This window comes from Culex quinquefasciatus, chromosome 2 (genome assembly GCF_015732765.1).
Source record: "Culex quinquefasciatus strain JHB chromosome 2, VPISU_Cqui_1.0_pri_paternal, whole genome shotgun sequence".
Classification (NCBI taxonomy): Eukaryota; Metazoa; Arthropoda; class Insecta; order Diptera; family Culicidae; genus Culex; species Culex quinquefasciatus.
Window position 1 is genome coordinate 141,935,822 of NC_051862.1, and position 27,256 is coordinate 141,963,077.

At 41.2% G+C, this 27,256-nt stretch overlaps 1 protein-coding gene across 1 annotated transcript; it reads right to left on the reverse strand.

Moving 5' to 3' along the window:
- Positions 1 to 5,048: 5,048 nt before the first annotated feature.
- Positions 5,049 to 25,447, reverse strand: LOC6037107 (polycomb protein Sfmbt). Its single transcript, XM_038252627.1, has 8 exons — positions 24,910 to 25,447; positions 19,246 to 19,403; positions 18,197 to 18,974; positions 11,976 to 12,465; positions 11,043 to 11,902; positions 7,052 to 7,491; positions 6,682 to 6,988; positions 5,049 to 6,614 (listed from the first exon to the last, which is right to left on the reverse strand). The coding sequence occupies exons 1-8, from the start codon at positions 24,914 to 24,916 to the stop codon at positions 5,815 to 5,817; spliced, it is 3,840 nt and encodes a 1,279-aa protein (XP_038108555.1). The 5' UTR covers positions 24,917 to 25,447; the 3' UTR covers positions 5,049 to 5,814.
- Positions 25,448 to 27,256: the final 1,809 nt, after the last annotated feature.

Genomic DNA, 27,256 nt, shown 5'->3' on the forward strand with positions numbered 1-27,256 from the left:
GACATTTCCCCGAAACCCACATTCCCGAAGAGACATTTCCCCGAATGCCACATCTCCGAAAAGACACATACCCGAAATGTCATTTACCCGAAAATCATTTCCCCGAACGATCCATTTCCCCGAACGGCTACATCCCCAAATGGCGACTTCCCCTAAAAACCATTTTCCCGAATGGCCACTTCCCCTAATTTTCCACATCCCTGAAAATCATTTTCCCGAATGACCATAATCCCGAACGGCCATTTCCCCGAACGCCACTTCCCCGAACCCGGTCAGGCGGGTATGGCCGTTGCCCAGAACCGCGCGCGGTTCTGGACAACGGCCATACCCGCCTGACCGGGTTCGGGGAAGTAGCGATCAATAAAGTATCATGTCCACAATAGAGCTTTATGACGTTTCGCGTACACACACTAGCGCACCATTTGATTTTGCTGGCTGACAAAATTTAACCTCACTTAATTTTTGTGTACGTACACGCAATACGAAAGAACGTAGATTACTCTATTGAACGTTCAAAAAATTCCGAGCTTCACTTGAATTTTGAATATTCAAACTGATGTATTTTTTTTTTTTTTTTTACTGTGAACAGACACGGACCACTGCGACACTTGCGTATCTATTGTAGTATGATCTGTTCTCAGGTTTTCTGTTTTGCTGCTATACACAGCCTGCCGAACGATCGTCTTCCGTAGCACTATTGTTTGAGCGAGACTGTTTTTGACGAATTATTCGAGCAGTTGCCCCCCTCTCATTCCCCAAACCAATCACTCAATGCCATGCCACACGAGCACGAGAGACCGATCCGAAGACGTGGAGATGAGCGAGATTGAGGGGAAATCTCGTTTATTTTTGACCCATCTAGAGATCGTTACCGATCATATAGCCCAATCTTCAGCTCGAATTTTGCCTGAGAGCATGTGACCGAGTCGAAAGTAGCATTTGAAGCTCTTCTCTGTGTATTGCTGCAGAGTTCTTCAACGCTCAGACTCAGTCGCCAACAGATCGTCCGAGAGATTGGATGTGATGGGTTTTGGGGAGGCTTGGGACTTGACAAATCAATTCCCGCAGCAGCCGAAATCCCCTCTCGACCGCCACCTACCCTTTTTGCCTCGCCAGATGGGTTTCAAGCCATCGACCTTCCGCTTACAAAGCGAAACCCGTACCACTAGACCACGGGAGCTCGGCAAAGTAAGTGCGACAACTGGCCAAAGGGATTTCAGGTCAGAACGTGTTTGACACACGTTCAGGCCCGACTACCGCAAAAATTTATAATTGTTACTCGGGACCTTGGCAACCAAAATCAGCTGTCGAGCTTAAGAATAGCCTCTAAACTACTTTAAAGTGATTAAGTAATTTTAAATCTAAAATGGCGGTGATGAAATATTCAAAAAATGCTTTTTATAATTCAATAATCAACTATTGACGTAGACTTACGTCTTTGTCGAAGGTACTGGGGTGCCATCCCAAAAAAACCTGCGTCATCCGTCAAACGCTTGTATCTTCCTTCCCTCTAATTGAATCGACACGATTTATGTTCCATTCGATTCGAAAATTATTCAGCAATTTGCTATAAAACTTTCATTGTTGGCAAAATAGTTTAACTATTGAAACAATTGAATGTTTTAAAATGTTTTCAAAATGCACAGATTTTGCAAGCAAAATGAGCGCTTCCCACTCACGGACGGGAATGTCAAGTACCTATTTTGAGGGGAAAATTATCCGAGCAACGCGACCGAGTGTCGGTCGCGAAAAAGGAGGGGAAGTAGCGGGCCGAAAGGCTATATAAGAACGCGCGCCAGAGCCCATTCTATCATTCACGTCTCAGACGTTGGACCGACAGCAGCAGCAGCAGCAGCAGCAGCAGCAGCAGCAGCAGGAAAGCTCAGCCCAGAGCAGCAGCAGCAGGAGAGAGGGACCAGAACAGAAGCGCGCATCGCCTTCTCGTCGTCACCGTCAGCCAGTTGCCTCTCGATGGCCGGACCGTTTGGATCTTTCGTGGTTGCCGTGGTTCGGAGTTGCCTCACTCCCCGTCCCTCGTCCCACCCGGGATGAGGCGCGCGCCTGCTGCCTTCCGCTGAAGAGCCTCTCGTGGGTCAAGCCGTGGTTGTGAAACAACAACTAGCTCGTCGCATTCGCGGCGAGCGCTTCTGAAAGAATTGCGTCGTGTCCAATTCCAAACTGTTGAAAGAGTTGCCTAGCTCCCCGTCTCTCGTCCCACCCGTGATGAGTCGGTGAAATACCTTTCAGGAACTAGTGTTGGTCTTCGGGGGTGACGGATTGCACAGCTTTCTGAACCCCTCTCTCCACCACATTATGCTACCAAACTTTCATTCGGTTCGCGAAAAAATCGTTTTTCGTTTTTCTCTCCTCCATTCGATGTTTCCATTTTACCAACACATTCAAAGTATGGTTACATGACAGTTGAGTTGACTGGAGTGTTATGTTCTGTTTTGTCGGGGGGTCCATCTCCCATTTACGATCTTATTCCGTTAATGTATTTCAAGTATCTAGCTAATTCTCCAAAATTAAGATATGGAAAACTCTATGTCCACATCTCAAAACTTTACGTAGTCTACGCCATTCCGGTTATGTCTGTGACATAACTACTTTGACTTTTTAGATTTGATTAAAAGTGTTGGTCGCAGAACTCGAATTGGACGTAAAATAATAAAAAATAATTGTTCAAAGCCTTCATCCAGCCAAAATTGATAAAGACAAATTAGTTCAGTTAAACAAAATCTAGAACAAACTGAATCCTGCGCATCGAGTCGTCGCATGAAGCTATCGTTGCTGTTCTATCCTTACCACGTAGATACCGTTTTGGAAAATTGTCCTTTGCTGAAAATGGCCGCTGCAAAAAAAAATCTTTTATTATGGAACGTGGATGATCTCAATACCCAGCACTCTTGAAGTGTCCGCGTGGTTTATTAACGGCCTTCTACGGTTATTTGTTTTTTTTTTAATCTTACAAAACACGTAGGAGAATTTAATATTAACGTCATACTTTTATAAAAAAAAATCCCTAAATAACAATTTAGTTTAAATCTAGGTCATCATTCGGAAAAAATGATTTTTTGGTGAAGTAACCATTCAGGTAAATGACATTCGGGGATATGGAATTTTCGGGAAAATGATTTTCGGGGATGTGGAATTTTCGGGAAAATGATTTTCGGGGAAGTGGCACTTTCGGGGAAATGATTTTCGGGGATGTGGAATTTTCGGGGAAATGATTTTCGGGGATATGGGATTCGGGAAAGTGGGATTCGGGGATAAGGGATAAAACCAATGTTAAAAGATGAAACATTCGTGAAATTTTCCGATCCCTTCGAAAAAAATATTTTCAAAAATTTTAAATCAAGACTAACATTTAGAATGGGCGTAATATTGAATGTTTGGCCCGTTTGAAATGTTAGTCTTGATTTTAAATTTTTGAAAATATTTTTTTTGAAAAGATCGAAAAATTTCACGAATGTTTCATGTATTAACATTGTAAATCGGACCATTAGTTGCTGAAATATCGACATTAGAAAATGGTGAGTTGTTTGCGTGAGACTTAGAAAACATCAATTTTCCTGTTTTTTAACCTTTGCATGGCAATATTTATCTCAGCAACTAAGAGTCGTATCAACAAAGTCCGAAAATGCAAAATATGAAGAATTTTCTCAGCTTTTCAAAAATATTGTTTTCAAAGGTGGGCAAACATGGGCACTATTTTAAAAAAATGAAAAACTGCGACTATTTTCAAAAAAGTAACCTGAAAATGGTTATAACTTAAAAACGGTGCACTTTATCAAAAATTCACTAAAGTACTTTTTGAATGCAAATTCGATTTTACATCGAAAAATGAAGTTGAAAAATTTTTGCGACCAATATTTCGATTTTTTTTAAAAATCTGTATTGATTCAAAAAATCATAACTCGGTCAAAGATTTTTTGCCCATTCTGGAAATTTCTGATAAGTTGGCATTTTATGTCCGCTAAAACATATCAAAAAATAAAAAAAATAAACATAGTGTTTTTTTGCAAATCAAGTTTTAGTGACAAAAAGTTAAATAAAAAAATCACCAAATTTTTTTTACCGTGTATCATTTTTTTTTCAGTGTAGTCCATATCCATACCTACAACTTAGCTGAAGACACCAAATCGATCAAAAAATTCCTTCAAAAGATACAGATTTTTGAATTTTCACATATCATTTTTGTATGGACAGCTACCAAATTTGTATGGAAAATTATATGGACAAACAAATGATGCAAAATGGCTTCTTTGGGCATACCGATGGCACCAAAAAAGTTTCAGCTGGATAAAAAAATACAAAAATTAAAGAAAAAAGACCGATTCCGTAGAGAACTGCTCAGTAGTTTACTGTCGTTTTACGCATAAATGTCCCATGTTCAAAAAAGTGCAACTGAAAAAAACGCGATTGAAATTTTTCGACCGTTTTTTGTGTTTCTACGCATAATTGTCCCGTGAGTCCCTATTCATCCCATAAGGCTCTAATTACCCCAGTTAGCAGTTTATCACTCTTATGTGTAATCCTCTTGCTATACTATAGGTAAACAAGAAAACAAGAAACATTTAATAATGCCAATATTTTAGCAAGTTTTGGTCCAATTTCCAATGATAAAAAAAAAATTGTGAAATTTAATGATCTCTTAAAAAAATATTTTGGAAATTTTGGAATCAAGACTAACATTTCAAAAAGGCCAAACATTCGCTCTTACGCCTATTTAACAAATACACATGAAATACATTTCCGGTTTTCGTGGAAAATTACTCAGGACATAACCAGATAGTAGTCCTGGCGTGAGGACGGAGAGGTTTCTACCGTCGAATACGTCATTCCTTGCGGCGATCTCCAGGTATACTTGTTTTGCAGGTTCTTTGTACGGCCATATTTAAGCACGTTTTTTTTCTCGATCTGATAATTTTTTACCGTTGGATCCCAGGGCAAATTGGAGTATTGTTCAGATTCGGATAAACTCGTAATCTGCAATACAAAAGTACGAAGACAAGGACTTTCGGATAACATCACAACACACAAGCGCACAATTTTCAAGAAATATTACTTCCTTTTGCTTTGTATTTCTTCCATGTTGGCTTCTACACTCTAAATATACTTTTACTTTTCTCTTTCTCCTCGTAAAAAGATACTCCAATAAATTCTGAAACATTATACTACCTTAGCGTTTTAGACTTTTTTACCTTTATACAATTTCGTGTATACTTTTTATACGTCGCTTGTTTGCTTGATGTTTAGACACTGTGTAAGTAAACCTATCTTGATAGCAATTCGAGCAACTTCTCTCTCTACACACCAAACTTGAGGCGACTTTCCACCCGTGACCGTTTCGCGCTCCCTCCCCTCCTGATTATGTTTCCCTTCCCCCTTCATCTAAGTGGTGTTTCCTTCCATGTGTTAGGTTTTTGGTAATTGCTTTCTTTCTTTTCCCACACTTACCTGCCTGTCTGCACTCACACTGGAAATGTTCATTTCGCGAAAAAGAAAATCTAACTCTCCCAACTGCACTACGACACAAAGCTTTGGAATTTACCGACACTATTTGATAATGATTAAAAAAAAGAGACTTCGCTTTCATCACAACAGAAAGAGTACTTGGTTTAAAAAAAGAGACCTATAAACTTTGCTACACGGAAAAAAATCTACCAATAAAAACAAAAAAAAAAGAAAAGCATCCCTAAATAAACGCCAGATTTCTGGCTGCGGCGCCGCTCGAATCAAGCACGCGGAGACATAAATTAATACTCTTGGATTGTGGCGGCGGCGGCGCCCCGACGACTGCACGCCGGCCCGCTACAGAAACTTCTTGCCCAGGCTGGACTTGAGCAGCAGGCGCGACTTGCTCGGGTCGATTTTGCACTTGAGTTGCTGGATGAGATCGTAGATTTTCAACGACGGGCCCACCTTCATGTTGAGCAGCGTGATGATGTCGTCCTTGCTGAGCTGCAGCAGCCGCTTGCCGTCGACGCCGTTCGCGAGGAAGGGCTCGCAGTGCACGGAGCAGTCGTTCGCCGTCAGGAACATGGCCACGTCCTTGACGTCCCAGGCGTCCGGGTTGATTTGGCCGCCGGCTGCGGACGCCGCCGCCGACATCGGTTCGGGCGAGCTGCTGCCTCCGTTGTCATTGATTAGCCTTGGAATGATTTTCTCCATCTCGATGTCGGTGATTTCGGACGGGGCCGACGAGGGGTTGCCGGTGGCGCTGTTCGATTCGCCGTCCTCGTCCTCCGTCTTGAGGTCCGCCATGTCGTCGTCGTCGACGCCGAGGCTCTCGTTGGACTGGTCGAAGATGGGTCCGAGCAGCGGTTCGTGCGGCGGTTCGTGTTTGATCGAGAGCAGGGACGCGGACGTGGCGCCGGTTACGTGGTGCGTGTCCAGCGTGGGCGCCGCTACGGGCGTACTCTGGTGCTGCTGCGTGTACTGTATTTGGTGGTGGTGAAGGGTTAGGGATGCGCCGCTGTCGTCTTCCTCGTCGTCGTCCATTTCCGCCAGCGAGTAGGGCGCGTTGCTGCTCTGGCTGAGCAGTTTCTGCTGTTCAAACTGTTCCTGTTCTTTCTTGATCGAGGCCGTGCGGGTCGTCGCTACTGGATGTACTGGAAGGAAGTTAAAAAGAATTTTAGCTTGAAATTTAGGTCGCGCAGATCCGTCGTTTCAACTTACGCTCCGACACGTTCAGCTCGAACTTCATGGTCTTTTTCTTCCGTTTGCCCTTTTTGAGAATTTTGGGGGAGATTTTCTGTGCCGGTGGAACCTTCGGCAGCACGCGGGGTCCCTCGAGCTTGTGGCCAACGAGCACGCACCAGCCGATCGGATAAATGTCCGGACTCTCGCTGTCCAGCCACTGGTCGTACTCGTCGTCCCAGCCGTCAAAGTGGACCTTGAGCAGACGGCCGACGACGCGCGAGATGGTCGCCACGCAAATCAGTCTTGGGTCCATCAGATCGGCCGACTCCAGCTTCATGCCAACCTTGGGAAACAAAACGAAACTTCGTTACAAAGCCAACTCCCAACCAAATTGTCCAAACCCTACCTTAAACTTCTGTCGAATCGGATCCCGGTGAAACAGGTCCTCCGTGGCCGGCTTGCTGTCTGTGTCCACCAGATACTGGTCCCAGGTGAACGTGGTCAGGTCGTACCCCTTGGGCGGCGTCAGCGTGATCTGGTTCACGGTGCAGAAGCCCACCGGGAAGATGCACGGCGACTTCTCGTGGTAGCAGAACCAGTCGGCCCCACTCACGTCCGGGTCGTACGAGTCGATGCGGATCATGATGTAGCCGAACTTGAGTACCGACATCACCGTCGCCACGCAGATCGACGACAGGTTCAGCGGGTCGACCGCCTCGAGCTTCATGCCCTCCTCGAAGCCGGTCTGCTTGCCCTCCAGGTAGTACTCCTCAAAGTGGAAGTTCGTCTTGAACAGGTCCATCGTGGCGTCGTCCTCGTTCGGCTCCAGGATCTGGTCGCGGGCCGCTGTAAGACAATAGAAACAAAAACAACTTTTGGTATTTTTCCACAAATAATTTATTTCCACGTCAACACAATAATTAACGACTGGACCGTCGTCCCCTACGGCGTCGCCGCGCCAACCGAGCTACCCGCACGAACGGCTCCTTTTCCTGGTAAGTCATCCTGCGCCAAACGCGGGCACCCTCCACGGTTACACCCACCGGCGATAGCTCGCGGTGGTTGGCTCGGAAGTGACCCAAATAGTTGAAGAACGGGTTGCGCGTTATCCTTCCGGTTGATCTTGCTCGTGGCGTTGGAATTGAAGCAGGACTTGGATTGACGGTGGTAGGACACGTGCAACGTGGGGGTTCGGGCTTGACCAGGAACAGGGCACGGGCAGTCTCGGTAAATGTTTCCATGTTTGTGCGGTTCAAGGATTTCCGCGATGTTGCGAGTACGGAACACCTCCGTTCTTCTGTCAACCAAGTGACAGGGATTTGATTGTCCGGTGGTTGATAAAAAAGCATGGGTTGCTTAGTAAATTTACTCTAACGACTCAAAGCTGAACTTATTGAAGATTTCCAGGATACTCGATCTTGAGCTGCTCGTCTCCAGTCTTGTCCACTCCTGCGTCTTCGTCGACTGCACATAACCAACGCGTACGCGACCTTCTACGAAGTCGGCTTCCCCATCCGGGTTCGCTGCTGAATATCGTTCTTGCTCGTCAGCCTGTCGTGTTTGGTGACTTTAACGATATTGACGTGTTTAGAGTCTTGGTACAACTTGAAGTTTATGCGCTTGTGCCACCGGTCTCCTACTAGCTTGCCGTCAAAGATAGCACGCAGGATTCTCCGCTTGAAAATATCAAGTGCTCTCTGGTCAGCCTCCTTAAGCGTCCACGATTCGTGACCGTAAAGAACCACAGAGACTAACAAGGTCCTGTACAGCGTAATTTTTGAAGACATTCTTAGCAGCTTGCTCCACAGAATTCAGTAGATTGCTTAATACGTTGATATTGTTGGTATATTCCCGTACGAGACTACCGGTAGAAAAGAACGAAAACAAGTTTTCTACAACTTGTTGCAGAATTCTGCATGTGGGGGAATATACCTATTGTACACCAATTTCAGGACGTCCTCAAACTCGACACGATTGATTTTACGCGAGTCCTAACAGCAGCAGATACTTGGTCTTCACGTAGTACGCACGATTTCCATACGAAATATACGAGTCCGGACCTCTTTGTTGGAACGTTGACGACCGACGTCCTTCGAACCCCTTCCTCTCATGTACTTTGTCATCGTCGTATTCATGCCAAGTCGTACACGTCTCGCTTCTACCTCCAGTCGGGTGTAGATTTCCTTCACCGTCTCCTGGTTTCTTGCCACAATGTTGATGTCATCGGCAAAAGCAAGCAACTGGTAGGACTTGTTCAAAATCGTGCCACTCGTTTCGATGCCCGCCCTTCAAATTATGTCCTCGTGCATAATCTACCATAGCTGCTCGAGGTCGACTGTATCATAGGCCCCTTGAAATCGATAAAGATGTGATGTGTGGGCACGTTGTACTCACGACATTTCTCGAGAATCTATCGAACCTCCTTGCATGGGGTGACAGCTGATGCCACGGTAGTTGCCTCAGTCCAGCTTATCGCCCTTTTTGTAGATGGGACCATCCATCCATTCCTCCGGTAGCTTCTCCTCCTCCCAGATCTTTGAAATCACACAGTGAAGCGACCTCGCCAGTTTCTCTCCTCCATATTTGAAGAGCTCACCGGGTAACCGATCCATGCCGGCAGTTCTGTTGTTCTTTAGCTTCCTGATCTCCCTCTTCGTTTCCAGATCAGGTGTTCATCGGCTGCGGGCGTTCAAAAGTCGACTCCAACGCCGTCCTCGTCCGCTTCATCGCCGTTGAGGTGCTCGTTGAAGTACTGCTTCTGCCTAACCAACACCTTGCTACTATTTACGATCAGGTTTCCCGCGTTATCCCTGCACACTTCGGCCCGCGCCATTAAGCCTTTTCGAGATCGGATCACCTTCCCATAAAATTTCCGCGTTACATTTGCTCGGACAGCTGCTCCATTTCCACGCAGTCTCGGTCTTTTTGCTGGCGCTTTTTGAGCTTAAAGACCACGACCAGCCGATTCCGAGCCTGTTGCAGCTTCTTGTCGTAAGCTGCCTTCTTCTCGGCGGTAATCCGTTGGCACTGGTCGTCTTTTTTTTTTTTTTTTTGGGAGAGTGATCCAGCCGCACATCGTTGATGTCGAAACCTCTAAACTGGGCCCTCGTCCTGTCACGTCCGTCAGTAGTCTTGTCGTACATTACAACTAGAATCAGATCTGCCAATGAATTAGTACACTTCGACCAAATAAACAATGACGCTGTATGGATCTGACTCTAGAATAAATGCACAGTTGTGTGTTATTCATAAGTCCAAAATGTTCAATTATTCATATAAGTCCAAATTTTCATTTGCGGATAACTACCTAACTTGAATTGAATACAAGATTTAAAGTAACATATCCGAAAGCTACGCTTATCTCAAATTCCCGACATTTTAATTAATAGCAAAAAAACGTTTTTTTGTAAAACCTGTCTGGCTTCTTTTAAAAACAAATAAAAATTAATAACAGTTCACATTTACAAGTCGTGAATTGAAAAGAGACGACCATTTGATCGTCATAATTCCAGTAGATCCTCGATTCGCAACAATGGTCGATACAATCATAATCCGACAACCGTTAGTTCAACAGATCAACGAACTTAGTCCGATATCATTTCACTATTGATTGATCGAGACTCTACGAAAATTTTGACAAATCATAATGGTTTTTATGCTACTTCAATGAAAATCACCGATTCTGATAGAATTACTAAATTCACTGTTACTAATTTTGTCCCTAAATAACTAAAGGCAAAGTATAACAAGTTGATATTTATAGTAAAAATCCTAAATTCTACAAAAACTAAATTTAAAAACTAAATAAAAAAAAATAATAAAATAAAAAACCCGCATCTTAACCTGACACCCACATTAAGATAGGGAAAAATCACATATGTAGCGGTTCATTGTACAAATGTGATATTTCCACTATCGGAGAACCTCCTTGTCTCGATGACAGCTTACCGGCCATCGATTAAGCCCTGAGACTGCGCCAAAGTGGGTTCTCGCAGCATGAAGTGGTGTCCATGTGTAAAAATGGAAGCTTCAGCAATATACTGAACACTTCGATTTTAATTCCACATCGAATCAAATCATACTCTTTGCCAAACAAGCATCAAACCTATGACACTCATTATAACAAAGCCCAGGGGGTAATCCGTTGGCACTGGTCGTCGTACCAATAATTTCGACTGACTCGGATCGCACTACCCGCGGTGGCAACCACCCTCGAGCGAGGCTGCGCCAAGTTCCTTCTCCGTTGGCAGTTTCGCTTCCAGCATTCTCGTTCGTCTGCTGACATGAGCGTTGAGATCGTTGATGATTGTGTTGACGTCATGTTTTGGACACTTTTTGTACTTCAACTCAAGAAGCTAGTAAAAAAGAACAAAGAATCAACTAAAAAAATCACTCACCATTCATCCGCTCCATGTACTCCTCGGGCGCGGCCAGGTTGTGGCCAACGGTGGTCGCCCATCCGACCGGGTGGATCAGCGGCGAGTCCTCGTGGCACCAGAACCCGTTGTCGTCCGGTGGACTGTCGTAGTACCGCACGTACAGCCGCTTGCCGACGATCTTGTTGATCGAGGCGACCTTCACCTGGCTGATGCGGTTCTTGTCGACCACCTCCAGGTTCAGCCCAACCCGGAAGCGTGACTTGAAGCTTTCGCTAATCTTGTTGTAGAACGTCGAGGGCAGGGTGCGAGCGTTGGACAGGCGCTTCACGAGGAACTCCTTCCAATCTTTGTAGGGCTTCGCTATGCTTCGTGGCGGGATCAGCGGTTTGCCCCGGGTGGCGCACCATCCGACCGGGTGGACCTCGGACGAGCACAGGTTCACCCAGAAGTCCTTCGAGGAGTCCGTGTCGAACCCTTCGTAGCGGAGCAGTGCCTTGAAGCCGCAGATCCGCAGCACCGTCGCCACCCAGAACGAGTGCGGCGCTCCGCCGATCAGGGCCGACTGCTGCGGGTCGCAGTCGGTGTTCTCCACCTCGACCTTCATGCCGATGACCACATTGGGCCACATGTCGTAGCCGGGTGCGTGCCGGAAGCACGTTACCGGTGCCGCAAAGAACGTCGGATCCGACAGGGCCGGCGTCCAGTCGAACGAGTTGATAAACTCCGACGGCTTCCGCCGGATGCTGATGATCCGTTCGTCCTGCGGACAAGGCGATGGGAGACGCGTTCCCCGCGGAAGCTGCGGAATCTCGTCCTGGGGAACGATCTCGTGAGTGATAGTTTTGTCGCTATTTACACCGTGATTGCTATTGTCGCTTCTGGAGGAGGAGAGAGAGAAAATGAAGGTTAATCAACTTGCCATCGCAGGACACCTCTACCCGCGAAACTTACCCAATCTGAGACATTTTGAACCGATAGTTGATATTTTGTACTTGCTGCTGTTGATGTTGATGATGCTGTTGTTGTTGTTGTAGTTGTTGCTGCAGGGCCAGCTGTTGCTGCAGTTGGAGTTGCTGTTGCTGAAGTAGATGTTTGCTGTCGATGAGTTCCTCGGGGATGGCCGCGGCCGCTGCCGACGTGGAACCCCCGTTCGAAAGCTCGTCGTCCTCGGCGGCCGAGTCGTCTATCAGCTGTTCGGGCGGAAGGGCCGACGGATTGGCCAGCGAGGGAATGCCGTCGTCCAGGGTTGTGGTCGTGGAACCCGCTAGGAGTTTACCGACGGAGGAGGGTGCCGAAGGACCGCTGCTGTTACTGCTGCTGTTGTTGCCACCGTACAGACGTAACGCGTCGAACGAGCGGGCACAGGTCATGCTACAGAACCGGCGCTGTTTGGTGTAGAACGAGTGCTTTACGCCTATTGCGCCGCACTTTTCGCAAATTGCTGGAGAGCGGCGAAAGGAAAAGAAAGTGATCGCTTAGCATTTTAGTTTTTTCATAAAACGGATTCATTCTCGTGACTGCTGCCTAAATGCAAGTTCCATGGATAACCGAAAGTTGCGCTGCTGTTTGACTCTATGATAATATTATAGCACATTTTTAAATCGATATTTGAAAAAACTTTTCAATGAATATAAATATTGGAGATCTTAAGGGGCAGTATTTGTAGATTTTGCTCGGTTTATTCTAGAGGCCGTATCGGGGTGTACGGATGAAACTTTCAGCGAGACATGAGATGAACTCATGCTAACATGAGCCCTCTACGAGAAAAAGAAGTGGGGTAAAACGAGTAAGAAGTTTGAGGTCCTAACAACATGAAAAATCTTAAAATGGTTTTCGTTGTATTCGAAGGTCTTTTGAAGCACAAAATTTTGTTTTTGGAAGCCGGGACAAATTTGAAGCTCAAATGAGTTTACGGGCAAAATTGATCAAATAGGTTTTTGCCTTCCTCACCTTACTGAGGAAAGGCTATAAAATCACTCGGAAAATGAACTTTTTGATTAGACCTCCTAGACCTACCTTCATTTGTACATATCGATTCAGAATCACCAGCTGAGCAAATGTCTGTGTGTTTGGCTGTATGTAGACATGTGTACCAAATCAATGTCACTGGAATATCTTGTCACAGGCTCAACCGATTTTGGCCGGAATGGTTTTAATCGATCCGTCTTAACGTCCCCTAAGTTGGTATTTAAATTCATGCAGTTTTATCATGTATTTAAAAAGTAATGTTAAAAAAACTGTTATATATTAATTTAAAATTATGGTAAAAAGGGTGGCTTTTTCATGAAACCCTCACATGTTATATATTCATAGAAAGCATATGAGAAGACCTTTCTTGTGGATTGAGAATTTTCAAGATCTGACTTACCTATCTAAAATTACAAACAGTTTAAAAATGGCCTGAATTTACATAACCTCAAATGATCGACATAAACTTTGAAAAATATGTGCAACGGCCTTATTTTAATTTAAAAAACTAAAAAAAAATAATCAGCTGCAGTTTTTTAAACATCTTTTATTTTATCACATTTTTGTTGATTGAATTATTTGAAAACACAAAATGGCAGTTTTCGGTCACTTTTGTTGATTTCATTGTTTTAGAAATTGAAAATAAAAATGTGGTTGAATGTACTTGTCAAATTAAAGGGTGACCACTCAAAGCCCATTTTCAAATTCCCGACTTTTCCAGAATTCTCAAATAATAGGCATTTCTTATATGAAGAATGATTTCAAACATAACACTTTCTATAAGAAAAGTCAATACTAGTCACCGACAAAAAAAATCTAAATGAATTTAAAAAAAATCCAACTATAGGCAATTTTTGTAAACACAGAAACTGAACAACAAATAAAAAATACTTCAAAAATGGAAATTTATTGAAACACAAACAATTAGTCTTTGAAAAATAATCGAAAATTTAACAATACTTATAACTTCCATGTTATTTTTTAAATTGGCAAACGTATACTTTTTGATACTTTGTTTCAACAGCAAATGACAAAAAGTTAAAGATAACTGAACTTAAAATTTCATTCTTATTTTTTTTAAACTTCATCATCATTTTAAATCAAAGAACGATTTAAACATAATTGCCATTATTATGCTTACAAAGGATTAAGAAAAATGCCAAGGAATTCATAAAACAAAAATTTTCCAAGTTCCCTTTTTTATTTTGTAATTTTTTGATATTGATTTTTTATCAATGTTAATTTATCTAGTGGCTAGTATTTAACTCTTTTTTTTTTTCAATGAATATTCTGTTTGATATGATTTGTGTTTTTTCAATTATGTTAAGCAAAAAGTTTGAAGAGACAATTTTTTAAAACAATTTTGCAATGAACTGAAAATCAAGCTTTATTTATAGTAGGTAATTTTTCGACACTCTCGTTCAAGGGCAATATTTGAAAAAAAAAACTATTATAAATTACTTAATGAATTTAGTTCAACAATATTTACATATTTACATAACATATTTGCAAAAAAAAAAACATTGCCAAATTCAAGTTGTCATAACTGTAAGCTGGCCATTAGGCTCTATTTTTATATTATTTTTTCATTAACTTTACCTCTTGTTTGATAAAACATTTATTAATAGAGATCATTGGATTCATAAAAAATATTATGAAAATTCATTAAGTTTTTGAATGTCTTAAACAGTTTTTCCATACTCAAATATATTGAAATAGTGGAACGAACCTTAAATTTAAAGTAAGTTACTAAAGCAGAATTGAGTGTATTCAATTGAAAAATTGTAAAAAAAATATTCAAGAGTTGAAAAATAATTTTCAAACAAGTTTGCCTAGAATTCCCGACTATTTGATAAAAATCATAAATTCCCGACTTTTTCCCGATTTTTTGCGGATTTTGGCGAATTCCCGACTTTTTCCCGACTTTCCCGATTTCCCGACTTGAGTGGCCACCCTGTAATTATGAATGTACTTGTGTATTCATTAAAATTTTAATGTTTTGAAAATGGTGACATGTAATCCGAACAATTTATGTAACGACGTAATTTTATCTTTGAATTAGGTGTAACTGAAGAAAAATCGTTGAGACTCAGAATTTCAACATTTCATTGAGAAAAAATGTCAGAATATGTTTTAAACATCCTTCAAGTTGATTTGGAATCGTTATTTTCAAAAATTGAAAGATTCGACGAAAAAAAAAACATTTTATCGAGAAAAAAAACTTATTGACTTACTCTGGAGTTTTTGTTGAAAAGGTCCAATAAATCAAATTTTCAGTTTTTGCTTTTTGGGTGTTTTTTGATACCCCTGACTCAAAGCGGTTTGAAAAACACCCAAAAAGCAAAAACTGGGAATTTGGTTTATTGGACCTTTTCAAAAAAAACTCGAGTACTGTTCATCGAAAATTTACTAAAATTCAATTTATTTTTGAATGAATACGAAAATGCTCAAAATGATTCTAAACGCAGAGGAATGCATTTCAATTGAATTCAGCTGATTCCACTTAAAAATCATTGATATTTTAAAATATTTTGAAAAACTGGTTTCTGCCCCGATCATTCAAAGAATAGGGTTGGTCGACAAAAGCTTTGCTTGTGCCCAAAACATCAATTGTAGTCTATGTTTAGTGTTATGGTGAGCGACTTAGGGTCGCTACAGTAAAATATTTGGGCCACGTTTGGCCTGCGGGCCATACTTTGGTCACCCACGTGTTAGACCTTTTCAAAAGTTTAAAAAAAGGCTTAATTTTAAAATTTTGAAATAAATGTCATTGAAAAGACCGGAAGGTTTTGTTGGAGATAACCGAGTAGGCCGGTGCTAACGAAGAAGAAGGACTGCAAGTCAATAGTTAAATTAGTTCATTACCTGAATAAACTCCAAACCCTACAGACGTGTTTCTTTCACTCTCTTCAATAACCAAGTGGTTATGACCCTGGGTATCTGAAGCAAGAAGCGGAAGGAGAGCCATTGCCGGACAACGTCGAGTACCAGAAGGTGGTCGGACAGCTGCTGTACCTGTCGGTGAACACGAGACCGGACATTTCCGCAGCGATTTCGATACTGAGCAGGAAGACAGCTGCACCGACTCAAACGGACTGGACCGAGCTCAAGCGGATCATCCGGTATTTTTTAATCCGGCTGAAGCCATTATGCATCATTAGTTCGTTCATATTATTTTCCATACAAATTTGTCAGGAGTCCATACAAAAATGAGATGTGAAAATTAAAAAATCTCCATCTTTTGAAGGAATTTTTTGATCGATGGTTGTAGGTTGTAGGCAAAGTTGTAGGTATGAATATGGATTTTTAATTTTACTTTATGTTACTAAAACTTGATACCAACTTTTCCGAAATTTCCAGAATGTGCAAAACATCTTTGACCGAGTTATGAATTTTTGAATTAATACTGAATTTTTTTCTCAACAAATCGAAATATTGATCGAAAAAAAAATTTCAACTTCATTTTTCGATGTAACATTGAATTTGCAATCAAAAAGTACTTTAGAGAAATTTTCATAAAGTGCAAAATTTTCTAGTTGAAAATAGTCACAGTTATTCATTTTTAAATTAGTGCTCATGTTAGACCACTTTTGAAAAAAAATATATATTTTGAAAAGCTGAGAAAATTTCTGTATTTTGCTTTTTTGAACTTTGTTGATACGACCCTTAGTTACCGAGATATTGCCATGCAAAGACCCAAACAAACCACCATTATCTAGCGTCGATACCTCAGCAACTAATGGTCCGTTTTCAATGTTAAAATATGAAACATTCGTTAAATCCGATCTTTTTGAAAACAATAATTTCATTTTTTTTTTCAAACCTAGACTACCATTTCAAATGGACGTAATATTAAATGTTTGGAATCAGGGTTGTTAAAATATCAAAATATCAGCTCTCAGCAACTACAATTATCCTGCCTGAGTATTCATACCTCAAGCACAACTGCTTTTCTCTTCATATTGAAACTCTCAGCGCCGAACATAGTCGAACACATTTTTGTGTTTACACACTCGCGATTGACATTTTCCTTTCTCTCTCTCTCATTCCCGCTTCCACGATCATCCTACCGCAACAGCGTTTAACCACAAAAGCTGCCACAAAACCAATTTCGCATACGCAGTTTAATGGGACGTCATGCTTGGTCGGCTCCTTGTCGCCATCTCGCGTTCTCTCATTGCAGTTTTCGGGGAGATTGAAAGACTCAGCGTCAGCGGTGAGAGCGAATGACATCGCTGGGAATCACGAGACACAAAAAGAGATCTCACAAGCTAGAGTGACGGCCGCTATACTCTCGGAAGTTGTTGGTGCAGAGATAATCAATTGAAAATTTTTCTATCACTCATTGTTTTCACATTCACACTGTTTGGAATCCATATTTTTGAAAAATTACAACTTTGCTAAAGACACCAAATCGCTCTGAAAATCCCACCTCGAGGCACAGATTTTCGAACATTTAGGTACATAGCGTTTTTGTATGCAAAGACGCCAAAATCGTATGGAAACTTGTTTACCTGTACGAACCGATGATAGAAGATGCTTTCTTTGGTTCATAGTAAAGCTTTCTAAAAAGCATCAAAATATCATAATGTTCAAATTACACGCCCCTTTTTTTTGAACACCATACCTTTAAGTCAAAAGTGCAATTTTTGGCAACACTGACCACAATTTAAATTAATTTTGTAATACATTCTCGTGGCGCGGTGGTTAGCGGCTTCGGCTGCCGATCCCTAAGTTGCTATGGGGCGCGGGTTCGATTCCCGCCTTATCCTCCTGGCCTTCTATCGTATGGGGAAGTAAAACGTCGGTCCATTTGCGTAAAAGAGGTTTTGGGTGACTCACCACACATAACCTTCGGACGCCTAGAAATGAGCAGAAACTTGCAACAGAGACCACAAAAGACCCGGGGGTCGTTAAAGTGGATTGCTTTGCTTTGCTTTCCAAAAACGCATTTTATAAAGCTGTGCGAAGATCTGGCAACACTGTAATCGGATGTTTCAGGATACATAAAAATACCAAACCACTGTGAGGCCCATCCAGCATTGTAGTCATTTACGGTCAAAGGATTGTTTGAGCAAAACGTGATAAGTGAACAACATTTAATAATGCTTTTCAAACGTATATCAAACCAAAACAGAACAAAGGAGCAAAATAAACTCAAACCGCAACAAAATAAAATCGTAAATTCCCAAAATCCAACCTACCCATTCCATCGCGCTGGATCGGAATCACCGACGGATCGATGTCGCCCTTGTACGCGATCGGTGTCTTCAGGACCAGCCCGGGCCGCTTGACGGGTTTAATTTTCTTGTTTGGGAATCGGATGGCCGCCGACCCGCTGCCGCCACCGCCGCCCGATTCTCCGTGTCCGTGCTGGGAACCTCCGGAGGACATCATGCCACTGGCAGACGCCGCCATGTGTTCCGCCATGCCGGCCAGCTTCATCTCGTGGGTCGGACTAGAGGAACCGTCGTCGTCGTGCACGTCAAAGTCGAGAAAGTTGCCCTGCGGTTGGAGCAGCTGGGCTTCGTTCATCAGCTTGTAGCTGAGCAGGTTCTCCTGGCCCGTTACGGACAGGAACTCGTTGGCGTCGACCATCCGTTGGTACTGCTCGTACGTTTGCATGGCGCGCTCCTCGTCGGTCAGCCCCGGCTCATCGTCGTCGTCGTCGACCATGGTTGGGGGGGCCGTTTCGTTGGCGGTTCTTCCGGCGGCGGCGGCAGCGGCTCCAGCTGCAGCAGCTCCTGCGGCGGCCGCAGCGGCCAGCTGACCCGCCAGCCCACTTTGCTCCAGAAAGCTGTAGTTGCCCATGCTGAGCTGTTGCTGCAGCTGAAGTTGCTGCTGCTGGAGATTGAACAGCTCCGGATTGGTGATGGCCAGCTCGGGATTCGGGAGGGCCGCGAGGCCTCCGCCGGGCGTGGGAATGGCCGTCACGTGGCCACTGTAGTCACCGATCAGTGATCCGATCGCCGGGTTCATGTCCTGTGTTTTTTTTTTTGTATGTGTTGACGAGTGTTTTTTGTTGGGTTTTTTTTTTCAGTGTGTCGTGTCCGACCCAAAATTTGACGAAACATAAATCAAAAAAGAAAAAAGAGAATAAAACAAAAGGAAAATTAGACAAAACCCCGAACAAAAGTGCTACTCAACGAAATAAGTTACGAAAAAGCGCAAACTAAAATGCATTACACGAAGATTACAACGCACACACACGCACACACTTGAATTCCTGAACGGATGGTAGGAGTATTCTTACCATTGACGGGGTCGGCTGGGCAATGTCGTCCATCACGGCTGACACCGGCTGTCCGTACATATTGGTCAGGTTTTCATCCAGTGGTGAGGCGAACTGTCCCATCCAAACCATAGTACTAAGTTCTTGCGGATTCATACTAGGTATCACTTGGTTGAAAACTGAAAAAAAAAATGAAAGAAAAAAGATATTTAGGTTTCTTGAACTAACAAGTTTCTTCGTGTATAAACCTGTGCGTTTAACTAATCTATTCATAATTGGTTGTCACGTAACAGTTGCGAAATTACCTTCCCAGTAATTTCTTCATTCTTGCAAAACCCTAAAATTTTCCCCTCCTTTGAATGACGTATCAACAGAACCTATCTCAATTACGGGGTCGCTAACGTTTATCGTAATTTTCGCTGCAAATAACCATCTTGCATCAAAACATCGTCGACCTGGTGGAAGGCACCGAAAATGATGCACCCAACCAAAGGCAGACACATCCGAATTCGGGAGAGGAAAAGAAAAGAGGGTATAGTGAATAGGGGGGTCGTCGTCGCATCACAACAAGATATCAAACATTTTCTTTCAATGCTATAGGGAAAAGGAAAAGAGGAACGAATAATGTTCGGCGGCAACAGAAGACTGTTTGATATCGGTGATGCTTTTATAACAACAACAAAAAGCGTGTATGCGTAGAAGGAATAACACGAGAGAGGTGTAGAAGGGTCAGGGATATTCGAGGTACGCGACACTTCAAGCGGCACCTGCTTATTTTGAAGTAATTTACAATAAAAAATGGGTAAGGAGATGTGGGGCAAGACAACGATTTGAGGTAGAAATAACAATTGCGTACTACCGTTCACATGTGTGTGTGTTTTCCAAACCATACGCCGGCTGGCAGCGAAACTATGGGAAAGTATAGTTTGTTATTAGACTGACACAGCTCATCTCCAAAGACTTTCAATAATTATTGCTCACTTCAGAATGGCAGAGAACCGGGCTGCCGAATTCCGCGATCACTTGGCATTGTTTGTCCCCGTTTAACCTTTCCAGGCCTGATGACCTGACTCAAAAATGAGTATTTCGAGCCAAACATTTCATTAGGGCACAAAACCAAAACGTAAACATTCGGGATTATTCCACTATTCCATTCATTAGTACACTCCCTACATGCCCTCCAAGAATCAGATTGATAACAAACAATTTCCTATTGAAAAAATCAAAAACACAAAAGGGCACATAACCATGTTCACTGCAAACCAAAAAAAAGTTCAAATGTGCCCTTTTATTTTTCGTTAGGTTCTCGTACTTGAGGAACTTTCTATGTTATAAAGTGAACTTTTCATACAATCTTAACACTAATTCACTTCAAAACAAAGTTTGATTTACGTTTCACCAAGGATTTGTACAGAAAAAAAACTTCGTCGATTCGCAATTCACAATTTTCAGTGTAAGAACGGGCCTTGACCGATCTTATGCACCAGGTTCCCGACGAACACGCACTGCCCTTACACCTACATCTCACCCTTGCTCTGAGTCAGTACGAGCAGCACGCTAGAACACGCTTTGAGTGTTCGTGCCAGGCATGCACACCTTCTTTTCCGGTTACGCATTTTAACTCGGCCGGGGGTGGTACATTAAGTAGGGTTTGATGCAAGTATTAGCGCCTAACCATTTATAGTGTGCCTATCAATTTTCATTAAAGCAAAAACTGTTTTATTTTTAGTTTGAATTCAAAAACTAATTGTTATTTAGTGTGTATTGTTTTCTCCTGAAATCTCCCCTATTGTTGAGTTGTGTTTATCTGTTGCTATTTCTTTTGTCGCGGTGTTGTGTTACAATATTTTGGTCCTAAGCATTTTAGAAAAGTTTTTCAAAAGTACAGTAGTAATATTTGTGTTAATCCTTTAATCATTCCATAAATTGAGTAAGGGCTCGAACCTCACTTGCTTAAGAAAAAGGTGAAGTTTCAAAACAATGGACAGTGAAGGAAATATACTATGTAAAGAATCAATAGTAAAAGAAAGATAGTAATTTATGAAGTAGATAAAGAAATTAACAATAGTTAATAAATAGAGGTAACAAACAAGCTTAGATTGTATTGAGGACAATTTCGTTTCGTTTTCGTTTTACGGAGCAAGGTGGGGGACGCGGCCTCAAGTCAGTCCAAGTCCGGTTTCTTGTGGAAAATAGGGTAGTGGCCGAACTAGTATTGCATACCAAATGAACACCACCGGAAGATATAGAGGATCAGGAGGGGGAAGGTGAAAGAAAATTAGTGTAGGTGTGAGTATTAAGAACTTGGATGACTTAAGCAGTTACGTTAATCTAAGTTTAACACTGAATAAAGGAAATCTGAAATTATGATTCAAAGTAAAAAGTAAAAAGGCCCGGAAGAAATTGAATTATTAGTTAATTAAATAAGAAAATGTAAATAATCGGAGATTTATACAAAGGACACCTATGATGTATTTCAAATTTAAAGGAAATTTAAAAAAACTGGAAACCGAAAGATGAAAACTAACTTGTCTATGGAATATAAATCTTGATGCATTTTTTCTGGGCCCCGTCCTGTCGCGTCTGTCAGTAGTCTTATCGTACATTACAACTAGAAGCAGATGTGCAAATGAAATAGTACACTTCGACCAGTTTGACCATTGATTAAAGTCCAATCTATTATTTACGGAAAACAAACATTTATCAACAACCTAAACTAAACTTTCTGAAAGAAACTTGAATCTCAAACTCCCAAATGTCAAACATTCCTTTACCATGTTTTTAACCCAATAAACATAACTGAACAGTTCATACTTTACAAGTTGAACACTCGTTGTTAAGACGACTATTTCCGTAGTAACAGTTCAATAGGGCGAATCTGCATTTGTAAACAAGCAGTCTATCCCCTCTTACTTGACGTGAACTGTCACTTGAGCGAAAGGGATAGACTGTCTGTCCACAAATGCAGACGCGCTCCATTGAACTGTTATTACGGATTTCGTGCCTTCCATTTCATTAGGGCACAGAAGCTCTGCAAACAAGAGTGTATCCCTATCATACATTATGTAAACTGTCATTTGAGTGAGAGAGATGCATCCCTGTTCACAAAAACCATGTGTCCCTTTGAAATGTTAGGCTCCATTTGATCGTCAAAACTCCAGTAGATCCTCGATTCGCAACAATGGTCGATACAACCATAATCCGAAAACCGTTAGTTCAACAGATTAACGAATTTTGTCCGATATCATTTCATTACTGATTGATCGAGACTCTATGGATTTTTTTGACTATTCCGAATGGTTAGCATACCACATAAATTGAAATCAGAGATTCTGGAAGCATTACTTAACTCACTTACACACAGATGGAGTCTGGAACTATTAAACAACCTAAAGTTACAAAAAAATACTAACTATTCTGAGTGCCTTGCAACAAAACTAATTTATCAAAATACCAAATCCTAACCTAACACCCACTTTGAAAAAAACGAAAAAATCACAATGCCTAGAAGAGGCCTCTCTTACTGTTTTGTGTAAGCGTTGCTGTGCTTTATGAATTTCTACCTAAGCTAACGACGTATCAAAAAGATTAAAACCTGTTCAAAGCAGATTTTACAAACAAGAATATTGAGATGCAAATAAAAAAAATCAATATCTTGCAATTTTACATAGTACAATAGTTGTGATTTCTATCAACACAAGTATATAAATATAAAATAAATGTGTGAGATTGTATTGAGGACAATTTACAGGGAAAATGAGAAATTATTCAAATAGATAAATAATGAAAAGGCACATGATAAACTAAATTTACATTGCTACCAAATTAATGGAAAGCAGATAGTTTGTTACAGCAGCATCAATTGGTAAAATAGAGTGGAAAGCGTTGAGAAATAAGAGAATCAAATGAGTAAAATCGAAATCAAATGGAGGATTGTAAACAGAAGCCGCGTTAGAAAATCAGTGAAACAAAATAAACAGAAGATAGGTAGCTGAGAATGAAGAGAAGAGAAACCCCGTTGTGCGATGTTTCAGGTACATCCACAGCAGTTGACTCAACAACATATTGCGAATCAAAACAATACCGTCTACAATCACAAATTATTTCCCTTTCCCACATTGTCCCGCCCCTTTTTTTTAGCCGTCTCGACTCTGACCCGCGGTGGTCAAAGGTTTACGATCCGTTTCCACAGGCCACCAGCTAGGTCATCATGAAAACCAAGCCAACGTGGAGGTAAGAAAATAGGACACTCGCAAGGAATCAGAGCTGTACTGTTCTGATCAAGATAATTCGGATGATCTAACAGAACTACAAAAATTCAAAAAATTCAAAAATTCAAAAATTCAGGAATTCAGAAATACAAAAATTTAAAAATTCAAAAATTTAAAATTTTAGAAAATTTAAAAATTCAAAATTCAAACATTCAAAAATTTAAAAAAATCAAAAAATTCAAAATTTGAGAAAATTTAAAAATTTAAAAACTTAAAAATTTAAAAATTTAAAAACTTAAAAATTTTAAAATTTTAAAATTTTAAAATTAATTTTTTTTTATTTTTAAATTTGTTTAAATTTTTTAAAATTTATTTAATTTTTTAAATTTTTTATAAATTCTTTATAATTTTTTTTTAAATTTTTTGAAATTTTTTTTTTAATTTTTTTAGATTTTTTAAATTTTTTTTTAAATTTTTTGATTTTTTTTTATTTTTTTTAATTTTTATTTTTTTTTAATTGTTTTAATTTTTTTAATTGTTTTAATTTTTTTGATTTTTTTTAATTATCTATTTTTTTTATTTTTTTAACATTAAAAAAAATCAAATAAAAAAATGTTTTTTCCGTGCATCATTCCATTTGCCACAGTAGCAAACCAGCAGCATAGCGGGTAGTAAAGAGAAATCCCAAAGAACTTAGAGCAAATTTGCTACCGCGACAAGTACCGCGGTGGGGTTGACGTCGGGTGCAAATTTGATTTGCTTCGATGTTTGCTACCCGCGCTGGAGATGCACTAAGTTTGCTGTTTTTGAATATGATACATTAAATAATTATACATATAGTTTTTAGGCGAGCATAGTTATTATGTTAAATTACGAATAATCTAATTCAAAACTACTTGAGTTATTTATCAGAACATCCCTTCCTTGCCCTGATACAAAGTGTAAACTAACAGGATATCGTTACCAAATAAATTACAATTACAATTACAACATCCTTTTTCATGAAATTTTATCGAAAAAAAAATAAAATTTGCCCAATGTTTTTTTAGGCTCAAGCACTACGAACAATAATTTCTTAAATTTTTACTTACTGCTAAATTGCATCATATAAATTTATAAATGTTGTTTCGACCGTCTAGGTCTGAGTGAAATCTGGCATCCCTGTCCGTGCTGCAGCCAGGACAGGAACACACACAATGCGTGCCTGTGTCTGAGGCAGATGCAATTAAATGCTAATGATTTGCGTTCCTTCGGAAGCCAGAATGTTTGTCCCCTTCCGGAAGTGGATCTTCCACAATCGGATTTGGATCCGCAAATGATGTTCTTCCGATTTTTGCACAACAAATCACTGTTTGGCCTTCAACTTCCAGAAGATTCACGCAAATTTTGCCGTTCACGGGAAAGGACAAAGAAGGGATTCGAGGGGGGAAAAAGAACCTGTCAAAAGCTCCCCGTTGGATATGTTGCCACTTACCGTTCATACTTCAACTAGCTGCACATAGCTTTGGGGGAAGGTACTCCCGGTTGTTGTGACAAGATGCTTGCACAATGTTTTCTTGCACCACACAATTCGGTGTCCTCCCTCTCCTCCACAGCTGCTGCTGCTTCTTTTGCGTTCCCGTTCCGGAGTCGAAAATATTCTGCTTCCAGTCCAAGAACGACGCACATACACACTCACACAAACACAAGCAAGCGCGTTCTGTCAGTCCGCACACCACCACCAACCACACAAAAGTGAGCAGCCAAAAAAAAAGGAAGAAAAAAAAACTTTCCTTCTAGGCGAAAATTTTGTTCCGGCCGTCGCCGCAAAACCCGATTCCGGAACCACTTGCACCCTGCTGCCGGCAGTGGCCACCGCACGCGGGAACCGATTCGCGTTGGAATTGCGTGCCGAAAATCGCGAAAAACTCGTCACAAAATTTGTCCTGCGGGCCGACGACGGTGGGCTTCGAAAACGAAATTAGAAGAAGGAAAAAAAGAGAGGCAACAAGAATGAAACCGCCAGTCAGTGTTGCCCGATGGCACACGGGTTGATGTTGAAGTTGAAGCTTGAAGGTGGGCAGGGTGGCCAGCAGAGGATAGAAATCTGTAAGCTACAGGGAAAACTCTGTATCAGATAGTAAAGATCTGTGTAAGCTGGTAATTGGGTACTAAAGTCCTATGTCAATTTTTGTGTACAACCAGCCCTCTGTCACTGCCGCCATGTTTATGAAACCAAAATATTCGATGACGAACATCAAGAAAACAAAGAAGAAAACGAAGGTGTCTACTGTCAGATTTTGAAAAATAAACAAAGTGCACAGACGTTTCTTAAAAAATGTACTTTTTCTCATGTAACACTTGCTGCATGTCCAGGACTCTTTAAAGAATGTTCCAACCGAGTCGATTCCAAGAAATTTTCGATCCCAAGTCCCAGATTTTCCCGGTTGATTCAGATTTTCCTCTAAATTGGTTAAAACTACTCCTGCTTCTCCGGTTGCTCATCCCGCCATCCGATTCAAGAGCTCCTTCGACTCCGGCCTCATACACACACATTATATGCCCGGAAATTTGCCCAAGATAAAAAGGCCACTCGCGTGAATTTTATAATAAATTTACACCAAATATTATTTTTGGTTAACCTCTTTCGCGTTCGCCATTTCCCTATTTTGATGTAAACAATCTGAAAACACCAATACTAATTCAACCAAAGCTTTGTTGATGGTGGGCTCTTCACACATACTTATGCACATTCTCTATCCGATGCTTTGTTTATGGTGGGCTCTTCACACATACTAATGCGTGGGCTCTTCGAGGTTTTGGTGACTGTCAAACGTTCTAGACATTTACAGTGGTGCCAGCCCGCATAGTCAACAACCATACAGTCACCATTTGTCGAATGATTTTTCCTAAATGATCTTAATAATACACCAAATAGGGTGCAACCGTACATTTTCCATTCCCCAAACAATCCTACAATTTATTAAATAGGTCGTTAGGTAATGTTACAATACATTTTTACAAGGGATTTTTTCGTGGATCATAGTCATACCCTACCCCAAACTGTTCAATTCTTATTTTATGTGAACCGTACCACAAATTAATAAAATATGATTTTAAATGGTGAACTGCTTTACCGACACTTACCGACACCATTTGAAAAGGGAGGAGCCAAAAAATAAACTTTACAAATGTTCTGGGAACTATGGATTCAACGGGAATGGTAAGTATATGCAGCAGTTCCATATGAAAGTTAAAGAAAAAAAATAAAAGTGCTTCGATTTGGCTCAAATTTTTTCTGGGGGTTCCTTGGCCAAAATAATTAGACCCGTATTTTTTTGTTTGGTCATTAGGGTGGCCTACGTCGTGTTAGGGTGGTCCGAAAAATGGCCATTTTCGTCGATTTTCACAAAAACCACTTTTTTCAAAAAATCATAACTTCGCTCCATTTCAACCGATTTTAGCTGTCTAGGGCGCAAATGAAAGATGATAAGTTGGACTTTCAAGAAAAATAATGTGGAGTTTCAAAAATCTAGCCTAACATTTGAAAAAGTCTTATGAAAACATCAAATGCCGTTTTGACGGTGTCTGGACCAAAGAGCCTATATCTGAAAATATTTTTAACGGATTCCTCGGACAATTTTACATAACATATCAAAATTGGGCGAGGTTCATTAACAGGATTCAGAGATATGATTTTTGAAAATAAAATCCGGGTTTTCGACGCGCCGCGCGCGAAGAAATTGGCGAAATCGGCAAAAATCAACTTTTTTCACTAAAACTGCGATAACTAGAAAATTTCAGCGATGACCTATAGATGTTAGGGTACCAAAATTTTCGCA

Coding starts and splice junctions, on each gene's coding strand:
- LOC6037107 (XM_038252627.1), bottom strand. Junction 12,466..18,196: donor GATCCAGCGCGATGGAATGG/GTAGGTTGGATT, acceptor GCCGCTCTCCAG/CAATTTGCGAAAAGTGCGGC. Junction 6,989..7,051: donor CGATTCGACAGAAGTTTAAG/GTAGGGTTTGGA, acceptor TTGTTTCCCAAG/GTTGGCATGAAGCTGGAGTC.